At 45.8% G+C, this 19530-nt stretch overlaps 1 protein-coding gene across 1 annotated transcript in view; it reads left to right on the plus strand.

Annotated features, from left to right (window-relative positions):
- LOC134803083 (leucine-rich repeat serine/threonine-protein kinase 1) overlaps positions 1–15404 on the plus strand; it is a 122471-nt gene extending 107067 nt beyond the window's left edge. The window contains exons 51-64 of the mRNA XM_063775789.1: positions 47–175; positions 3685–3817; positions 4130–4239; positions 5220–5371; positions 7225–7358; positions 9350–9469; positions 12176–12283; positions 12490–12597; positions 12645–12752; positions 12802–12909; positions 12959–13066; positions 13114–13221; positions 13276–13383; positions 14787–15404. Coding sequence (XP_063631859.1) covers positions 47–175; positions 3685–3817; positions 4130–4239; positions 5220–5371; positions 7225–7358; positions 9350–9469; positions 12176–12283; positions 12490–12597; positions 12645–12752; positions 12802–12909; positions 12959–13066; positions 13114–13221; positions 13276–13383; positions 14787–14867 — 1615 coding nt within the window. The 3' untranslated portion in view covers positions 14868–15404. The remainder of the gene's footprint in view (positions 1–46; positions 176–3684; positions 3818–4129; positions 4240–5219; positions 5372–7224; positions 7359–9349; positions 9470–12175; positions 12284–12489; positions 12598–12644; positions 12753–12801; positions 12910–12958; positions 13067–13113; positions 13222–13275; positions 13384–14786) is intronic.
- The last annotated feature ends 4126 nt before the right edge of the window (positions 15405–19530 follow it).

The raw sequence follows: 19530 nt of genomic DNA on the forward strand, positions 1-19530 counted from the left end.
TTGATACCATTTATAAAAAATTGACAAATACTCTATTTTGTGACAGATCGTCAACGTGCGCTCTTCTGTGGACGGGCAAGGTGCAGGAGTCCGTGGGCGGCGGCCCTAGTCCCGTGACAGCTCTGCAGCCGCTGCCGCAGCTGCGCAGGGTGGCGCTGGCTCTACAGTGCGGCAGGTACACTCACTCTACTACCACTCATGTATAGTACCTCAACCTGCGCTCTGTGGACGGGCAAGGTGCAGGAGTCCGTGGGCGGCGGCCCTAGTCCCGTGACAGCTCTGCAGCCGCTGCCGCAGCTGCGCAGGGTGGCGCTGGCTCTACAGTGCGGCAGGTACACTCACTCTACTACCACTCATGTATAGTACTTGGCCACATAATAAATAACAGTACTGCCGTACAGAAAGGAAACTTCCTACAAAACCGAAGTTTGACAGCGGTTCAGGGTCGAATAATACTGTCCCTTTCTAACATATGGCACTATCCCTTTCGGCTATTTAGGGTTGTCAAAATTCAAGCCATTATCTTATCTGTGGTCGTGCACGCAAAGGGACGTTAAGTTGGGTCAACCCTAATAATTGCTCGGAGCAAGTCTGAGCCGAGCGGAGCCGAGTTTGGCCGAAGTCGAGAGTTTCGCACCCCTAACATGGCCAAGTTGATGGGTTCCTAGTTCCTACATATATTAGCGACCACCACATGACATTAAGTTACCTACGCGTAATATTGATTTATTCTCATTCAAGATTGCTCTTAAATTATCATCATCTTCCTCGCGTTGCCCCGGCATTTTGCCACGGCTCATGGGAGCCTGGGGTCCGCTTGACAACTAATCCCAAGAATTGGCATAGGCACTAGTTTACTGGTCTGGACGATCGGCTTCACATGCAGTGTCACTACCCAAGTACCCACTAAGGCAGACCAGTCGTCTCGCAAATAGCAAATATGGACACTAATGAGTTATTTCTAGAGATGCACCGGATATGCGGTTACTATCCGGTATCCGGCCTATTCGGCCCTTATTTTAATATCCGGCCGGTTATCGATTAGTGACCAACTATCCGGCCGGATACCGGATAGTAACTTTGCTTGATTTCGGAGTAAACAAATTGGATTTAAGAAACAGTCACGGTCTTAATCGTACTTCTTTATAATTAAAAAAAAGTTTTTGGCAAAAAAAATATTTTTGGTACAAGCTTTTATCGCTGACTGTACTTTTCTTAACACAAACAACTAATACTCATCGAGACAATTCTAAAAACCCCTAACACAATTAGGTTGCGTTGTTTCGTCACAGAGTTCCTATGGCCACCTCCTGTCTCCATCATCAGATCAGCTCGATGGTACCATAATATTGCATTGTCAATATTGTCATCCGATTTATACATGCATGCAAAATTTCAGCTCAATCGAAAACCGGGAAGTGGATCAAATTTAACTTGCAAGATTTAATTACATACAGACAACGGTCTAAATAAAAATTCACAGATTTCGTGCCTCACACGACCATCGAGCACATTGGAAATGAATCTACGGAATTCGATAAAATATTGTCGCTGAGCGACGAGAAAGTCTGGATAAGGAAAAAGTTACAAAATAAAACTACAACGTTGAATGATAATTATTTTATTCTTAGACTAACACAAGTATCCTGGACATAACGCATGTGAACAAACAAATTGCAAAATTTCCACACGCGTATCCAAGTTTGAATAATTGTCGCCGTGGCGCATAAGTATAGGTACATATTTCATTTTTCGATTAATAAGCAGGATATGTTAATGTTAATGTTCAAAGTACAAGAAAATTATTACACGGCAAACCCGTAGTCAACTCGAGATGTGGTGATCGGGATGGCACTTTTTCTTTTTAATGTTTCTCTCCCTTTCCCTCTCCCTCTCCCTCTCCCTCTCCCTCTCCCTCTCCCTCTCCCTCTCCCTCTCCCTCTCCCTCTCCCTCTCCCTCTCCCTCTCCCTCTCCCTCTCCCTCTCCCTCTCCCTCTCCCTCTCCCTCTCCCTCTCCCTCTCCCTCTCCCTCTCCCTCTCCCTCTCCCTCTCCCTCTCCCTCTCCCTCTCCCTCTCCCTCTCCCTCTCCCTCTCCCTCTCCCTCTCCCTCTCCCTCTCCCTCTCCCTCTCCCTCTCCCTCTCCCTCTCCCTCTCCCTCTCCCTCTCCCTCTCCCTCTCCCTCTCCCTCTCCCTCTCCCTCTCCCTCTCCCTCTCCCTCTCCCTCTCCCTCTCCCTCTCCCTCTCCCTCTCCCTCTCCCTCTCCCTCTCCCTCTCCCTCTCCCTCTCCCTCTCCCTCTCCCTCTCCCTCTCCCTCTCCCTCTCCCTCTCCCTCTCCCTCTCCCTCTCCCTCTCCCTCTCCCTCTCCCTCTCCCTCTCCCTCTCCCTCTCCCTCTCCCTCTCCCTCTCCCTCTCCCTCTCCCTCTCCCTCTCCCTCTCCCTCTCCCTCTCCCTCTCCCTCTCCCTCTCCCTCTCCCTCTCCCTCTCCCTCTCCCTCTCCCTCTCCCTCTCCCTCTCCCTCTCCCTCTCCCTCTCCCTCTCCCTCTCCCTCTCCCTCTCCCTCTCCCTCTCCCTCTCCCTCTCCCTCTCCCTCTCCCTCTCCCTCTCCCTCTCCCTCTCCCTCTCCCTCTCCCTCTCCCTCTCCCTCTCCCTCTCCCTCTCCCTCTCCCTCTCCCTCTCCCTCTCCCTCTCCCTCTCCCTCTCCCTCTCCCTCTCCCTCTCCCTCTCCCTCTCCCTCTCCCTCTCCCTCTCCCTCTCCGATTAGATTGTCGAATAGTGCGTTATCTACGCCCGTCTCAAACAGGATAGATAGAGTTAGACCAAGAAAAATCTGCAGCGATTTTGAAAGCCCACGCAGTGCAAGTATTATTCTGCCGTCATAATCCCGATAATTCACTACAAACACCGATAACGAACTCTGCGAAACATGAAGTCATAAATGTCCTGTGAAAAATGTCGTTCTGACTTTTTGACTATTTTAAGGTTAGGCTACAGGGCACACCCTTAACCCGATCGTCTTTGTTTTAGGCTCAAATTGTAGCTGACTAAATTGTCCAGAGCCGTTTTTCTCAAATTTTTGATATCATTCTTCGTTTCCAAATTGTCGAGCACCAAAATCAAAAATTCGGAATAAATTGAATTTTATTTTCACTATTTCGACCATAACTTTTTTTGATTTTGACTTTCTCGAATAATTATTTTTGCACCTTACAGCTCTCGTGATTATGCGTCTTTTGAGCCTATTTTTTAATATCATATCTTCACAACTTTCCGAGATATAAGGGGATCGCACTTTTTCGTGAAATCGGACCGTATACTGGAGCGAACGAAAAGACATTTCCAATGTCAAAACTTGTAAAAATCATAATTTCCAGGCACTGTGCAAATGACTTTATTAGAACCTAGAAATGAGTCTGCGCGAACGTTCACCACGAAACAGGTCAAACCCTGCACAATGCGCATCCGAACAACCAAAATGTAGGTATAGTTCCGCCGGCCGAATATTCGGCGGCCGGATACCGAATATTCGGCCTATGGTCAGGCTGAACATCCGGTATCCGGCCAAAGAAATATCCGTTGTATCTCTAGTTATTTATATTTATTAGGTATAAACCTGAAAGGCTCCTTATATTTTTATTAGTCCTTGAATATCTAGAACTACGAACGCTGACACTGATTGAATTGCAGGTTATTCCTCGTCCGCTCGGAGCGGGAGGTAGCGGAGGCGGACGCGGAAGCGGAGGGCGGGTTCGTGCTCACTGAGTTGGGCACCGCTAGTGAGTTGTGCTGTCTGGCCGCCGTACCTTCACCACAAGGGTTAGTTTAGTCTAACACTTGCAGGTTATTCCTCGCTCGGAGGGGGTAGCGGAGGCGGACGCGGAAGCGGAGAGCGGGTTCGTGCTCACTGAGTTAGGCACCGCTAATGAGTTGTGCTGTCTGGCCGCCGTACCTGCACCACAAGGGTGAGTTTAGTCAAACACTTCTAGGTTATTCCTTGCTCGGAGGGGGTAGCGGAGGCGGACGCGGAAGCGGAGGGCCGGTTCGAGCTCACTGAGTTAGGCAGCGCTAGTGAGTTGTGCTGTCTGGCCGCCGTACCTTCACCACAAGGGTGAGTTTAGTCAAACACTTGCAGATTATTCCTCGCTCGGAGGGGGTAGCGGAAGCGGAGGGCGGGTTCGTGCTCACTGAGTTGGGCACCGCCAGTGAGTTGTGCTGTCTGGCCGCCATACCTTCACCACAAGGGTGAGTTTTGTGTAACAGGACACGATAGATTCAATAATCGCGGCCTTGTTAGTATTTGCAATTTGAATATTTAACCCGCTCTCTCACTGCGACAAGGTCTAATACAGTGCGTGTTCCATACTGTTTTCTTCTTCTTCCTCCGTCCCTCATTGCTGAGGATCGCGACCATGTATGCTCCATCTCCACAGTGTGCCATCATAGGCCATATGGGTCACGCACTGCATGTTGCCGCCAACCACCCTCTTCACAACATCAGACCATCTCGTGGGTGCTTTTCCTCGCGCTCGCTTGCCCTCTATTTGGGCCAAGATAATCTGCCTTTCTAGGTCATGCTTGTTAGACCGCATGATATGACTAAAGAAGCTGAGTGCGCGTTCTTGACATTTTGTAGAGAGCCGTGTGGTGATTTTCAGCTCCTCTAGGATGGACTTATTGGTTCTCAAAGCCGTCCAGGGTATGCGTAGGAGTCTTCGCCAACACCACATCACAAACGCGTCGATTTTTGATTTAACTGTTTTAATGGTCAAGGCATCTCGATTTGACTAATTTAACTGGACTGTACATTGTCAGAATTAGAGATGCAACGGATAGTTGTTTGGATACCGGATACCGGATGTTCGGCCTAAGCATCGGTCGAATATTCGGTATCCGCCCGCCGAATATTTGCCGGCAGAACTATACCTATAATTCGGTTTTTAGGTGCGCATTGTGCAGGTTTTGAGGTGAACGTTGGCGCGGACTCATTTCTAGGTTCGAAATGAGTTCGCCTGCAAGTGAGTGGATGTTTAAATGGTTTTGAAATAATAAACGAGTACGATATGACCGTGACTGTTTCTTAAATCCAATTTGTTTACTCCGAAATCAAGCAGTTACTATCTGGTATCCGGCCGGATAGTCGGTCATGTCCGGTATCCGGCCGGATAGCGGATAGTAACCGAATATCCGGTGCATCTCTAGTTAGAATAACATTATGTTAACAGGTTCGAGATCTGGGCGGGCGGGTCCGGTCTATATACATACGCCGTGTCCGCTACCGGTGTGTGTGGGGCCGAGCCTCTGCCGGCGACCCCGCGTGTCACGTTACTAGCAGCTAGCCCTGAGGAGCCCTACGTTGCCCTCTACTCTGAACCTGGTGAGTACATTAATATTAACCTTTTGAACGCCAAACGGCGCATCCATTTGCCGTGCCACTGACGCCTTTTAGTTTTGTGAATAAATAATGCCAACCTAAAAAGTGGCGTGTTTTTTAGTAGATTTTCATCAAAAAACAATCGACTTCAAATGCCGTCTTTGGCGTCGTTGTCACGATTTTGCGTTGACGTCAATTGCCGTCTGTGGCGTTCAAAAGGTTAAATAACCCTTGTTACTTGTATGTTAATTGTGTTTTATATTTATTTGTTTCTTTAAATATATACGTCAGATTTATTTTATTGTTTCCATAGTAAGGCAAACCTTGGCTATTCGGTAATACATAGTTATCCGGTGATAGTCAGTTTTAATGTCTTTTAGCCGCGTTACCTGGTAATTATATTACTTGAAACAATATTACACCACATTAGTCACATCCATTAGACAGATACCATATCTCTTAAACATTGTTTTAAGCAATAAAATTACCGGGCAACTTGGCTAAAAGACAATAAAACTGAGTATCACCGAATAACTACGTATCACTGAATAGCCAAGGTGGCCTATATCTCTCTGTAGACCAGTAAAGAATGTCTTGGGCCAATACATCCGTATTTTGTGCTAATAAAAAACTAGAAAACTTATTGAAAATAAATAATATAATGTTTAGAAAATGTGTTTTACATTGGCAAATAAGCGACATTTATTCATTAAGGATTAGGTGGTGAAAAAACCTTGTAAAATCGTATAATGTGAACAGGGCCGTCTTAAACTATGCTGGGGCCCTTTTCGAAAGTAAAGAAAGCTAATTAAAGTAACATTTTTCTACTATGATCTTCTATTTATTATGGGTACCTAATCAAATATACTGTTACTGTCTGTCCTTCGGGGCCCCTGAGGATGGGGACTAGGGCGCGGGCCCCGTGTGCCCTTATGGTAAAGACGGTAGTGATTGTCACGGTAAATGAAATGTGGTATATGGGCTGATTTAGACGGCGCGCGAACTCGCATGCTATTTTAGTTACACTGCGGACCGTTGGTACGTTCAATTCAACCGACCGACCAAAAACCGCAATGTAATGAAACTCGCATGCGAGTTCTCGCATCGTGTAAATGTGGTACAAATGTAGGTGTATACATGGTATAATAATATACTCCGCCTGGTACTCCATTCCGAGATTCGCGTATGACCTAACTGACACGCGCCTACGTCATCATGCTGTTTACAGGTTCTCAAACTTTGAAATGTGGGAGAATTTTAACCAACGGTGAAAATTATTTTAACGGCATTAATTTTAAGTTATTTATGTAGAAACATAGTAAAATAAAACAAATCTAATGTATTAAATTAAACTTTATTTATCTATACAAGACAAACGTTTAAAAAACTAATTCACAGTTACACATTAATTACCAAGCTTACGACGTGAAAAGTTTGGAAAACACTGCGACTGCTGACACTGAGCGAGAAGGAAATAACAATTAACACGCGTTCGATAAGGATGACGGTCAGGGCATGAAGTTATCTAGATCCGAATTGTCAAATGTCCACAGCGCTATCCTGTGTTGCCAGTAGTATAAACAGAATTACCCGAAAGTCTGAAATTTCTTTCGTGAATCGGAAGATATTGCTAACGAGTAATTAAAAATGACGTGTTATTGTAAAATTTAAGCTAAAATACATATAAATGAAAATTATAAAATTATAAAGAAATATTTTAACTTATTAACCATAGGTATAATGTACCCATGTAACATGTTATGTTGAAATAAAGTGGCAATGTTATTGTGACGTAATCGCGTGTCACTCTGGGAATGGAAGACCATGTTTTATTAGACCATGGGTGTATATTTCAGGAGTGTGCGTGTACCAGTGGTCGGTCCGCAGTCGCCAACAGACTGCCCGTCTAGACTGCAGCAAACTCGTGCCGTGTAGTGAGAGCTTACAGTCGCTCGCGCTGGACTCGCGGCCTGGCGAGCACCTAGGACGGGTAAGTTATCTTCATTATTTAGACGTTATGGGGTGCGAAACTCCTGACTTCGGCCAAACTCGGCTCCGCTCGGCTCAGCATTGCTCTGAGCAATTATTAGAGTTGACACAACTTGACGTCCCTATACGTACAAGACCACAGATAAGATAATGCCTTGAATTTTGACAAACCTCCGCTCCAAATAGCCGCATGATTCGACCCTGAACCGCTGTCAAACTTCGGTTTTTAAAGGAAGTTTCCTTTCTGTACGGCAGTACTATTATTTATTCTGTGGTTATAGTTCGTTTTTTTAGCATTAGAAATAAGGTAAACAATCTTGATGTGTCTTTTTATTGAAAAACACGTTTTAAAAATAAGTCACGGCAAATATGTAATAATTATGAATCTAATACGATCATTTATATTCTTCTGCTTTCATAAATAATAGTTACTGATTTTTAAAAAGCGTTTTTAATTAAAAGACTTATCAAGATCGCTTACCTTCTTTCTAATGCTAAAAAAAAAACGAACTATAGACGACCGGTCTGGCCTAGTGGGTAGTGACCCTGCCTGTGAAGCCGATGGTCCTGGGTTCGAATCCCGGTAAGGGCTTTTATTTGTGTGAGGAACACAATTATTTGTTCCTGAGTCATGGGTGTTTTTAGGGTTCCGTACCCAAAGGGTAAAAACGGGACCCTATTACTAAGACTCCGCTGTCCGTCCGTCAGTCCATCCGTCCGTCCGTCTGTCACCAGGCTGTATCTCATGAACCGTGATAGCTAGGCAGTTGAAATTTTCACAGATGACGTATTTCTGTTGCCGCTATAACAACAAATACTAAAAAGTACGGAACCCTCGGTGGGCGAGTCCGGCTCGCATTTGTCCGGTTTCTATGTATATAAGTATGTATTTATCTATGTAAGCAAAGAGAATTTGAAATAGAGGCGAATTGTCAAAGTAAATTATGTAGCCGCAGTAAATTGACTGCCATCTTTCGACAGAAGATTAATACTGTTAGAACGCCATTTGGCTTTGATCCTTATTCTTTCACTTATATGTGTTAATTTGTTAAATATTGAAATTAACGCCATCTACTCGACAGTAGGCCAAAGGTATGGCGCAATCTTTTCGAGCGATGGCGCCATAAGCTTTCGAAGTTCAAAGTTTTTAATGTATACATATAAGAATCAGGTTACATTGCAGGTCGAAAATACAATCACGCATTCATTACACTGAGACTACCTTTTCAGATGTACATACATTTGCAACATATATATATTTATATATATTACCTAAATACTACAAATACTTGAGTAACTTAAATAATCATTAACACAGTAAAAACATTTTTGTGTTTGACTTGAATAGTTTGATATCCATATCTTTAAAACGGTCAGGTAATTAATTATAAATTGTGATACACATAATATAGGCGTTTTTTTGCAGTGAGTGACAAGTTTATATTAGGTCCTTACCTATGAAATTGGCGTTTTTGTTCATAGATATAAGTCTGATCCTAGTTTTTTTTTTTACAAAAGTACATACACAATTACAATAAAACTACAGTGCACTCAATAAACAACGATTTTACATACAATTAATTGTTATTTTTTATTGTTAAGTGTTCAGAATTAAGCCTTGAAAATAGGTCTTTTCATGTGCTGTCGGTTCGAGTATTAAAATTACTTATATTTTTCTAATGGTACCAATTTTCAAGAAATGGAGATATTGAAAACATACCTTAAAGGTGTCAAAAATTACTGGAAAAATTTTGTTTGGTTTGAATTAGCCATCAAAAAAATATCCGCAAAATTAATTGTATGGAAATTCGTGTTTCGTTGAAATTCTCCGGACAAAACGCCAATTTCATAGGTAATGACCTAATATATGGCTTAGGCAATCTGTGTTTGTACTTTGGCCCATGGGAATGCACCTATACTAATATGCGCCCGGCAGTGGGAAAACACAGTGCGCGACTACCTTATCAACCGCCTGAGATGGCTGTTTATCAGGTGACGGCGTTGGCGGCGCTGGGCGGGTCGCTGTACGTGGGCACGGCGTGGGGCGTCCTGATCGTGTGTGCGTGCGCCAGCCTGCGGCCGCTCGCCGTGTTCCGGCCCTACGAGGAGAGCGTAAGTGTTTGTTAGGTGACGGCGTTGGCGGCGCTGGGCGGGTCGCTGTACATGGGCACGGCGTGGGGCGTCCTGATCGTGTGTGCGTGCGCCAGCCTGCGGCCGCTCGCCGTGTTCCGGCCCTACGAGGAGAGCGTAAGTGTTTGTCAGGTGACGGCGTTGGCGGCGCTGGGCGGGTCGCTGTACGTGGGCACGGCGTGGGGCGTCCTGATCGTGTGTGCCTGCGCCAGTCTGCGGCCGCTCGCCGTGTTCCGGCCCTACGAGGAGAGCGTAAGTGTTTGTCAGGTGACGGCGTTGACGGCGCTGGGCGGGTCGCTGTACGTGGGCACGGCGTGGGGCGTCCTGATCGTGTGTGCGTGCGCCAGCCTGCGGCCGCTCGCCGTGTTCCGGCCCTACGAGGAGAGCGTAAGTGTTTGTTAGGTGACGGCGTTGGCGGCGCTGGGCGGGTCGCTGTACGTGGGCATGGCGTGGGGCGTCCTGATCGTGTGTGCGTGCGCCAGCTTGCGGCCGCTCGCCGTGTTCCGGCCCTACGAGGAGAGCGTAAGTGTTTGTCAGGTGACGGCGTTGGCGGCGCTGGGCGGGTCGCTGTACGTGGGCACGGCGTGGGGCGTCCTGATCGTGTGTGCGTGCGCCAGCCTGCGGCCGCTCGCCGTGTTCCGGCCCTACGAGGAGAGCGTAAGTGTTTGTCAGGTGACGGCGTTGACGGCGCTGGGCGGGTCGCTGTACGTGGGCACGGCGTGGGGCGTCCTGATCGTGTGTGCGTGCGCCAGCCTGCGGCCGCTCGCCGTGTTCCGGCCCTACGAGGAGAGCGTAAGTGTTTGTTAGGTGACGGCGTTGGCGGCGCTGGGCGGATCGCTGTACATGGGCACGGCGTGGGGCGTCCTGATCGTGTGTGCGTGCGCCAGCCTGCGGCCGCTCGCCGTGTTCCGGCCCTACGAGGAGAGCGTAAGTGTTTGTCAGGTGACGGCGTTGACGGCGCTGGGCGGGTCGCTGTACGTGGGCACGGCGTGGGGCGTCCTGATCGTGTGTGCGTGCGCCAGCCTGCGGCCGCTCGCCGTGTTCCGGCCCTACGAGGAGAGCGTAAGTGTTTGTTAGGTGACGGCGTTGGCGGCGCTGGGCGGGTCGCTGTACGTGGGCACGGCGTGGGGCGTCCTGATCGTGTGTGCCTGCGCCAGTCTGCGGCCGCTCGCCGTGTTCCGGCCCTACGAGGAGAGCGTAAGTGTTTGTCAGGTGACGGCGTTGGCGGCGCTGGGCGGGTCGCTGTACGTGGGCACGGCGTGGGGCGTCCTGATCGTGTGTGCGTGCGCCAGCCTGCGGCCGCTCGCCGTGTTCCGGCCCTACGAGGAGAGCGTAAGTGTTTGTCAGGTGACGGCGTTGGCGGCGCTGGGCGGGTCGCTGTACGTGGGCACGGCGTGGGGCGTCCTGATCGTGTGTGCCTGCGCCAGTCTGCGGCCGCTCGCCGTGTTCCGGCCCTACGAGGAAAGCGTAAGTGTTTGTTAACCCTTTCACCCCTAAATACGTCAAATGACGCGCTGCTACAGCCCAATATCACAGAATAAATAATAGTACTAGGTACAGAAGACTCACTCTAACAAAACGCGTCTGTTACGATCAGGACAGATATGGCCGCTAGGTGGCGACAGCGCCACGCGCGGCTTATGGCTAGCCACCAAAATTGGTGTGGGACGGATGTACTTGTACCTGTTGCAAAGCGACGAAATCGCGGAGTGAGCCACGCCTGCCATTATCAACCTTCATGAATTCCGGTAAGGCTCGCAATGACACGCCAGGCTGTTGGTCTAAGAGCTAGCTACGGAAATAGGTTTGCAATTTATAGAGCAACGAAATCCCTCTAGTTACTGTGCCATGCTGTCTTTATTTAATCCGGGCGCCTGGCAGCTGTTCAGCGGTGGGTGTGACAGTGGTTGGGCAACAAAGGGGTTGTAAAAACAATTGAAGGTGTGCAATTTATAGAGGGGACCTTATAGTAATAAGGTCCCGTTTTCACCCTTTGAGTAACGAAACACGATAAAATTGGAGTCAGTAAATGAGATGACTTGGCACTTTTTCGCGCATCTTGGACGTCACCTGGCACTACTTTCCCCCCAATTAAAACGCTTGGCAATGTTATATTCGAATTAAATACATAATTAGCTATTATATCACACCAAACTCGGAGCTCTATAAATTGTACACCTTCAATTTATTTGACACCTCTCACACCCACCGCTGAACAGCTGCCAGGGCCCGAATTAATTAATAATGATAGTATGGCATACTAACTAGAGGGATTTCGTTGCTCTTAAAATCACGTTTTAAAAAATGCGTGAGATAATCTCTCTACGCGACCGTTCTGAAGGGTTAAAAAACAATGTTACGTAACGCGTAGTTCAAAGGTTTGATTTTGTTTGATATTTTACATTTAATATTTGCTTCGGGTTGGTGTGGTGAAAATGTTGTGTTTCACTCGGGGGCAAATTTTGTTTAACCCTCGTGCTTTGAAACCCTCGCAATGCTCTAGATTCCATTTTTCGAACAATTTTGGAATCTTTCGCTTGCTCGGGTAATTCGGGTATCAATATTAGCACGAGCGGTTAAACAACAACTTTGCCCCCGAGTGAAACAAATAACTATTTCCATATTTTTTACGTTTCCGCTTTATAGGAAACCAGTGAAGTTTCCATCGTTACATTTGTGTGTTGGCAGGTGACGTCAATAGTGCCACTGTACCCGCACCGCGGCTCGCAGGCGGCCATGCTGGCCACCCTGGGCACAGGGTACCGTCCGCTATTGCACCGCTATGCCCCACAACAGGTAACGAAACTACACACACGAGACCATCGTTACATGTGTGTGTTGGCAGGTCACGTCGATAGTGCCACTGTACCCGCACCGCGGCTCGCAGACCGCCATGCTGGCCACCCTGGGCACAGGGTAACGTCCGCTATTGCACCGCTATGCCCCACAACAGGTAAGGAAACTACACACACGAGACCATCGTTACATGTGTGTGTTGGCAGGTCACGTCGATAGTGCCACTGTACCCGCACCGCGGCTCGCAGACCGCCATGCTGGCCACCCTGGGCACAGGGTACCGTCCGCTATTGCACCGCTATGCCCCACAACAGGTAAGGAAACTACACACGAGACCATCGTTACATGTGTGTGTTGGCAGGTCACGTCGATAGTGCCACTGTACCCGCACCGCGGCTCGCAGGCCGCCATGCTGGCCACGCTGGGCACAGGGTACCGTCCGTTATTGCACCGCTATGCCCCACAACAGGTAAGGAAACTACACACACGAGACCATCGTTACATGTGTGTGTTGGCAGGTCACGTCAATAGTGCCACTGTACCCGCACCGTGTCTCGCAGGCCGCTATGCTGGCCACGCTGGGCACAGGGTACCGTCCGCTATTGCACCGCTATGCCCCACAACAGGTAAGGAAACTACACACACGGGACCATCGTTACATGTATGTGTTGGCAGGTGACGTCAATAGTGCCACTGTACCCGCACCGCGGCTCGCAGGCTGCCATGCTGGCCACCCTGGGCACAGGGTACCGTCCGTTATTGCACCGCTATGCCCCACAACAGGTAAGGAAACTACACTCGAGACCATCGTTACATGTGTGTGTTGGCAGGTCACGTCGATAGTGCCACTGTACCCGCACCGCGGCTCGCAGGCCGCCATGCTGGCCACGCTGGGCACAGGGTACCGTCCGTTATTGCACCGCTATGCCCCACAACAGGTAAGGAAACTACACACACGAGACCATCGTTACATGTGTGTGTTGACAGGTCAGGTCACGTCAATAGTGCCACTGTACTCGCACCGCGGCTCGCAGGCCGCCATGCTGGCTACACTCGGCACAGGGTACCGTCCGCTATTGCACCGCTATGCCCCACAACAGGTAAGAACTACACACACGAGACCAGGACCAGGGTTGAAAAAACCCGGAAAAATTCCCGTTTTTTCTAAAAGCCATGTTTTTTTAAGTTTTATTCGGAAAAAAACAATGTCACTTAGTTTATATATTTTTGCGAAAAATACTAAAAAATCGGAAATAAACGGAATAAAACGCACTTTGAAAAGAATTTGTGAATTTTTCCATTCATATTTAATCCATAGTTTAGGTAATAATAAATTTCAAGTGACATTTATCAAATTTGTAAAACATGTAAGCGCCATTGATTAATTTTTATTTTCTTTCAATTGTAATTTTCTGTTAACCGTTTTCCAGGCCGCACCAAACTACAAGGTTTTTCCAAAAAATGCAAATATATTAAAATGTATTCATTTAATGATAAGTAACTTTTCCCGAAAGACCAATCGAATATGAACCTTAAATCGGATTCCTAAGGTTGAAATTCTATTGGCGAGTATGTGGTCGCTAGGTGCACTGGAAAAGGGTTAATAAGTAATTCTTACACTCTGTTACAAATGAAAATACCCCGGTGAGAATTCCATGTATTATTGTATAGATGGTCAAGCAAATCTTGTCAGTAGAATAAGTTTTTGGCAAAAATTCCATTTTTGGTACAAGCTTTTATCGCTGACTGTACTTTTCTTTCCACAGACAACTAATACTCATCGAGAGCATTCTAAAAACCCCAAACACAATTAGGTTGCGTTGTTTTATCACAGAGTTCTTATGACCACCTCCTGTCTCCATCATCAGATCAGCTCGATGGTACCATAATATTGCATTGTCAACCGATTTATACATGCATGCAAAATTTCAGCTCAATCGGAAACCGGGAAGTGGATCTAATTTAACTTGCAAGATTTGATTACAGACCGACAGACAACGGGACAGGTGAAACTAAATAAAATCTTGAATAAGATTTTGGCAAAAAAAAACATTTTTGGTACAAGCTTTTATCGCTGACTGTACTTTTCTTACGACAGACAACTAATACTCATTGAGACATTTCTAAAAACCCCTTATAAAATTAGGTTGCGTTGTTTCATCACAGAGATCCTATGGCCACCTGCTGTCTCCATCATCAGATCAGCTCGATGGTACCATAATATTGCATTGTCATCCGATTTATACATGCATGCAAAATTTCAGCTCAATCGGAAACCGGGAAGTGGATCGAATTTAACTTGCAAGATTTGATTACAGACAGACAGACAGACAACGGTCAGGTGAAACTAAATAAAAGCTTGTAATAAAGGCGCGAAATTCAAATTTTCTATGAGACGATATCCCTTCGCGCCTACATTTTTCAAATTTGCCGCCTTTTTCTACAGTCAAGATCTGCTTGACCATCTATACATATATTGATTGTATGACCTATTTGTTGGCAGCCTAACACGTCAAGCACGAACACCTCATACAGCGGTCCTCACTGCCTCCTCTGGCGCGCCGGCCACTGGCTGCCCGACTAAACCCTTCCGCCGGATATACACGTCCAACTCACAACATACGGCGGATAGATGTAGTAGGTACGCTGTTACGTTGGTGGGATAGTGTTTTATATTAAACACTTCCTGTACTACTCAGCCAACGACGGATATACACGTCCAGCAACGCACACAGGATAGTCTGGACCATGTCGATGGGTTAGTGTTTTATACATGAACACGTCTTACACGGATATACGCGTCTAGGTTGCACTGCCTACGACGGATATACACGTCCAACAACTCGCATAATATTTATAATTAATGAGAGTAAAAGAGAAAGATGCCCGCAATTTGCGAACTTCGGTGTTCGCGGTAGGCCCTCTGTGCCTATTTACCGCTAGGCCGTCGCGGATATTACAAAAGCTCAATAATTTTGATGAAGTCAAATGTCACATTCTCCCAATATTATTTATCAAAATTAGTATATCTATACATATTAATAGTGACATCTATTGTTGGAATTAAATTTATTTAACCATAATGCACGGCTTAAATTTTTCATAGACGGTAAATATGGTAGAAATTGAAACACAACAGTCTTGATAATTTCACAAGTATCAAGACAATTTAATCCATTTTCTGTCGTGTTGCTGTTGACACATACTGATTTTTTAAAACTACTTTTTATCTAGCGCTGCAGACTTTCTTTGGTCATACTCTACAAATAAATTGACGTCGGAGCGTCATTTTCGTATATATTCAATTATTTCGTAGATGAAATGGGGTAAAAAAATAATTAAAAATAAAACAGTGTGTAATAATGCGTTCCAGCCTCGAAGTTACTTAGTAAGTAAGTAGGTGCCTAAGTGTAAATGTGTCTAAAATAATAATAACCCTTTGAACCAGGGCTCGGAACCGGTTTTTTTGAAAAACCCGAAATAGCCCAATATTTTTAATTATTTTATGCTCTTTACGTAGGACTGAATCATGTATTTAGGTAACAACTTCGTGTTATTAGATTGTCCCATTAAAAATTAAATAATAAACCATAATACCCGTATTTTTTGTATGAAGAAAATACCGGTTCCGAGCCTTGCTTTGAACGCTACGACTATTATATACAACACGCCATCGTTATCCTTATCGAAATGCTCGAAGGTTAATATTACACCGTAACCTTGCGCGTCTGTGGACGTCTTTGGTGCTCAAAAGGGTTAACCGTTTACTAAAGCCCAATATTACAGGATAGGCGTGGCGTTCAAAGGGTTAATGATAAATTCCGTCAACTAAATGTCATTTAGAATATTATTGCGTTGTTGAATGAACTTATAAATGCCTTAAAGCATTAAATGCGTAAATGTGACGTTATTCGAACGTTTTATTAGAACAAATCTATGTTACAAATCTCATTGATGATTTTTATTTTTAGTGATTTCTCATTAGTGATTAGGGTTTTCCGTGTTATAATTATTGTGAACCCTTTACTCTATAAGCGTATTATCACAGAATAAATAATAGTACTACCGTACAGAAAGGACACTTCCTACGAAACCGAAGTTTGACAGCGATTCAGGCAGTGGGGAGACTCCTGACTTCGGGTAAACTCGGCTCCGTTCGGCTCAGTATTGCTCCGAGCAATTATTAGGGTGGCACCGCTTGACGTCCTTTTGCGTGCACGACCACAGATGAGATAATGACTTGAATTTTGACAACACGCAAAGGGACGTCAAGTTGTGCCAACCTTAAGAGCGCTATTACATTTCGGCGTTGAGCGAGTTTAGGTATTTTACGCGCTGCGGCAGGCCGTGCGAGCTCAGTACGCCGATCCCTTCTACCACACTCGCACTACAATGATGGATTAAACATTCTTGATCCTTCGCGAAGCATATTGAAATCAACCATAACAACACTAACTGTACTTAACTTTTAAAGTTCTAAAACTGTTATTTGGTAAGAACGAAAATACTAAATGCAGTGCAAATGTACATAGGGGCTGTTCATAAATTACGTCATCTATTTTTGACGATTTTTGACCCCCCCCACCCCTCAAATCATCCAAAAATCAAGCTTCGGATGAATCTGTTTCCTCCTACGTCATGTTACCATCATCCGATGTCCAGACCCCCCTACTCCTCCCATTTGAAACGACGTAATTTATGAATAGCCCCATACTTGTACTTATGAAGGTATATTACTCGAAAGAAATTATAGGTACCTACTCGCTTATTTACATGTTTCGTCATTGCATTTGGTACCTATAGGTTGTAAAGTTTGTATCAACGAGGGTTTAAAAACGAACTGGTACTGAGGATCTGATGATGATTAAAGTGGTCACGGATACCAATCAACCATGTAGTAACATGATTAGGCTCGTTTGATTCGTCTCAACAAGATCTTTGACACTGAAGATACACAGGGTCTGATGATGGAGCTTGAAGGTGGCCACGGGTACCAGTCTATCATGTAACTAAACAACTTCGTGTTTGGGCTCGTTTGATTCGTCTCAACAAGATCTTTGACACAAGACAGTACTCAGGGTCCGATGATGGAGCTGGAAGGTACCATTACCAATCAACCATGCAACTAAACCACATCGTGTTTAGGATCGTTTGATTCGTCTCAACAAGATCTTTGACACTAGGTGATACTCAGAGTCTGATGTTGGAGCCGGAAGGTGGTCACCGGTACCAATCAACCATGCAACTAAACCATTTCGTGTTTAGGCACGTTTTATTCATCTCAACAAGATCTTTGACACAAGGTAGTACTCAGGGTCTGATGATGGAGCGCGAAGGTGGCGACGGGTACCTGTCTGTCATCATCAGCTCCATCATCAGACCCTGAGTAGTATCTTGTGTCAAACATCTTATTGCGACGAATCAAACGAGCCCAAACACGAAGTGGTTCAGTTACATGGTAGACTGGTACCCGTGGCCACAGTCCAGCTCCATCATCAGACCCTGAGTACTAACTTGTGTCAAAGATCTTGTTGCGACGAATCGAACGAAGCCAAACACGAAGTGGTTTAGTTGCATGATTGATTGGTACCGGTGACCACCTTCCGGATCCATCATCAGACCCTCAGTACTACCTTGTGTCAAAGATCTTGTTGCGACAAATCAAACGAGCCCAAACACGAAGTGGTTCAGTTACATGGTAGACTGGTACCCGTGGCCACAGTCCAGCTCCATCATCAGACCCTGAGTACTAACTTGTGTCAAAGATCTTGTTGCGACGAATCGAACGAAGCCAAACACGAAGTGGTTTAGTTGCATGGTTGATTGGTACCGGTGACCACCTTCCGGATCCATCATCAGACCCTCAGTACTACCTTGTGTCAAAGATCTTGTTGCGACAAATCAAACGAGCCCAAACACGAAGTGGTTCAGTTACACGGTAGACTGGTACCCGTGGCCACCTTCCAGCTCCATCATCAGATCCTGAGTACTATCTTGTGTCCAAGGTCTTGTTGAGACGAATCAAACGAGCCTAAACACGGAGTGGTTTAGTTGCATGGTTGATTGGTACCGGTGACCACCTTCCGGCTCCAACATCAGACCCTGAGTACTATCTTGTGTCAAAGATCTTGTAGAAACGAATAAAACGAGCCTAAACACGAAGTGGTTTAGTGGCATGGTTGATTGGTACCGGTGACCACCTGCCGGCTCCATCATCAGACCCTGAGTACTATCTTGTGTCAAAGATCTTGTTGAGACGAATCAAACGAGCCTAAACACGAAGTGGTTTAGTTGCATGGTTGATTGGTACCGGTGACCACCTTCCGGCTCCATCATCAGACCCTGAGTATTATCTTGTGCCAAAGATCTTGTTGAGACGAATCAAACGAGCCCAAACACGAAGTGGTCTAGTTGCATGGTTGATTGGTACCGGTGACCACCTTCCGGCTCCATCATCAGACCCTGAGTACTATCTTAAGTCAAAGATCTTGTTGAGACGAATAAAACGAGCCTAAACACGAAGTGGTTTAGTTGCATTGTTGATTGGTACTGGTGACCACTTTCCGGCTCCATCATCAGACCCTGAGTACTATCTTGTGTCAAAGATCTTGTTGAGATGAATAAAACGAGCCTAAACACGAAGTGGTTTAGTTGCATGGTTGATTGGTACCGGTGACCACCTTCCGGCTCCATCATCAGACCCTGAGTACTATCTTGAGTCAAATAAATACATATAGAATGTCAGGTCGTTTCAAATATTTTTAATCCTGTCCGGTAGTTTATTAAACTGTACCATTATAAATTATAATACTATAAAAACGGTGCTAGGATCAAAGTCTCTCGTTGCGGTTTACACGCACACAGTATAGCGTTTTACACGGCGCCCGCCGCACACAATGATAAAAAACCTCGTCGTCGCCGTTGAAAATGTGCGGAGCCGACCGACACACGTCCTGCCTCTACAAGCTCTGCCGCGGCACTGAGCTGGCGCAGCGCGCGTCATCGGTAATATAGAGTAGTTTTCAAAAAATTGCCAAAAAATTATAGTAGAATTTCATAAACACTAATGTATACCAACAGTATAAGCAAACGTTGCAGATTGCTTGAGTATGAAAATGACTTCGATATTAAGTAGATTTTCGTAGGAATCGACACTTGTTTCAGAGAGAAAATCGAGTTCGTTTTACTTTGATTTTCTCTTTCTCAAACGTATGTAGGAAAAATATAGTTTGATATGCCTAAAGTAC

Source organism: Cydia splendana, chromosome 26 (assembly GCF_910591565.1).
Source record: "Cydia splendana chromosome 26, ilCydSple1.2, whole genome shotgun sequence".
In the NCBI taxonomy this organism is placed as follows: domain Eukaryota; kingdom Metazoa; phylum Arthropoda; class Insecta; order Lepidoptera; family Tortricidae; genus Cydia; species Cydia splendana.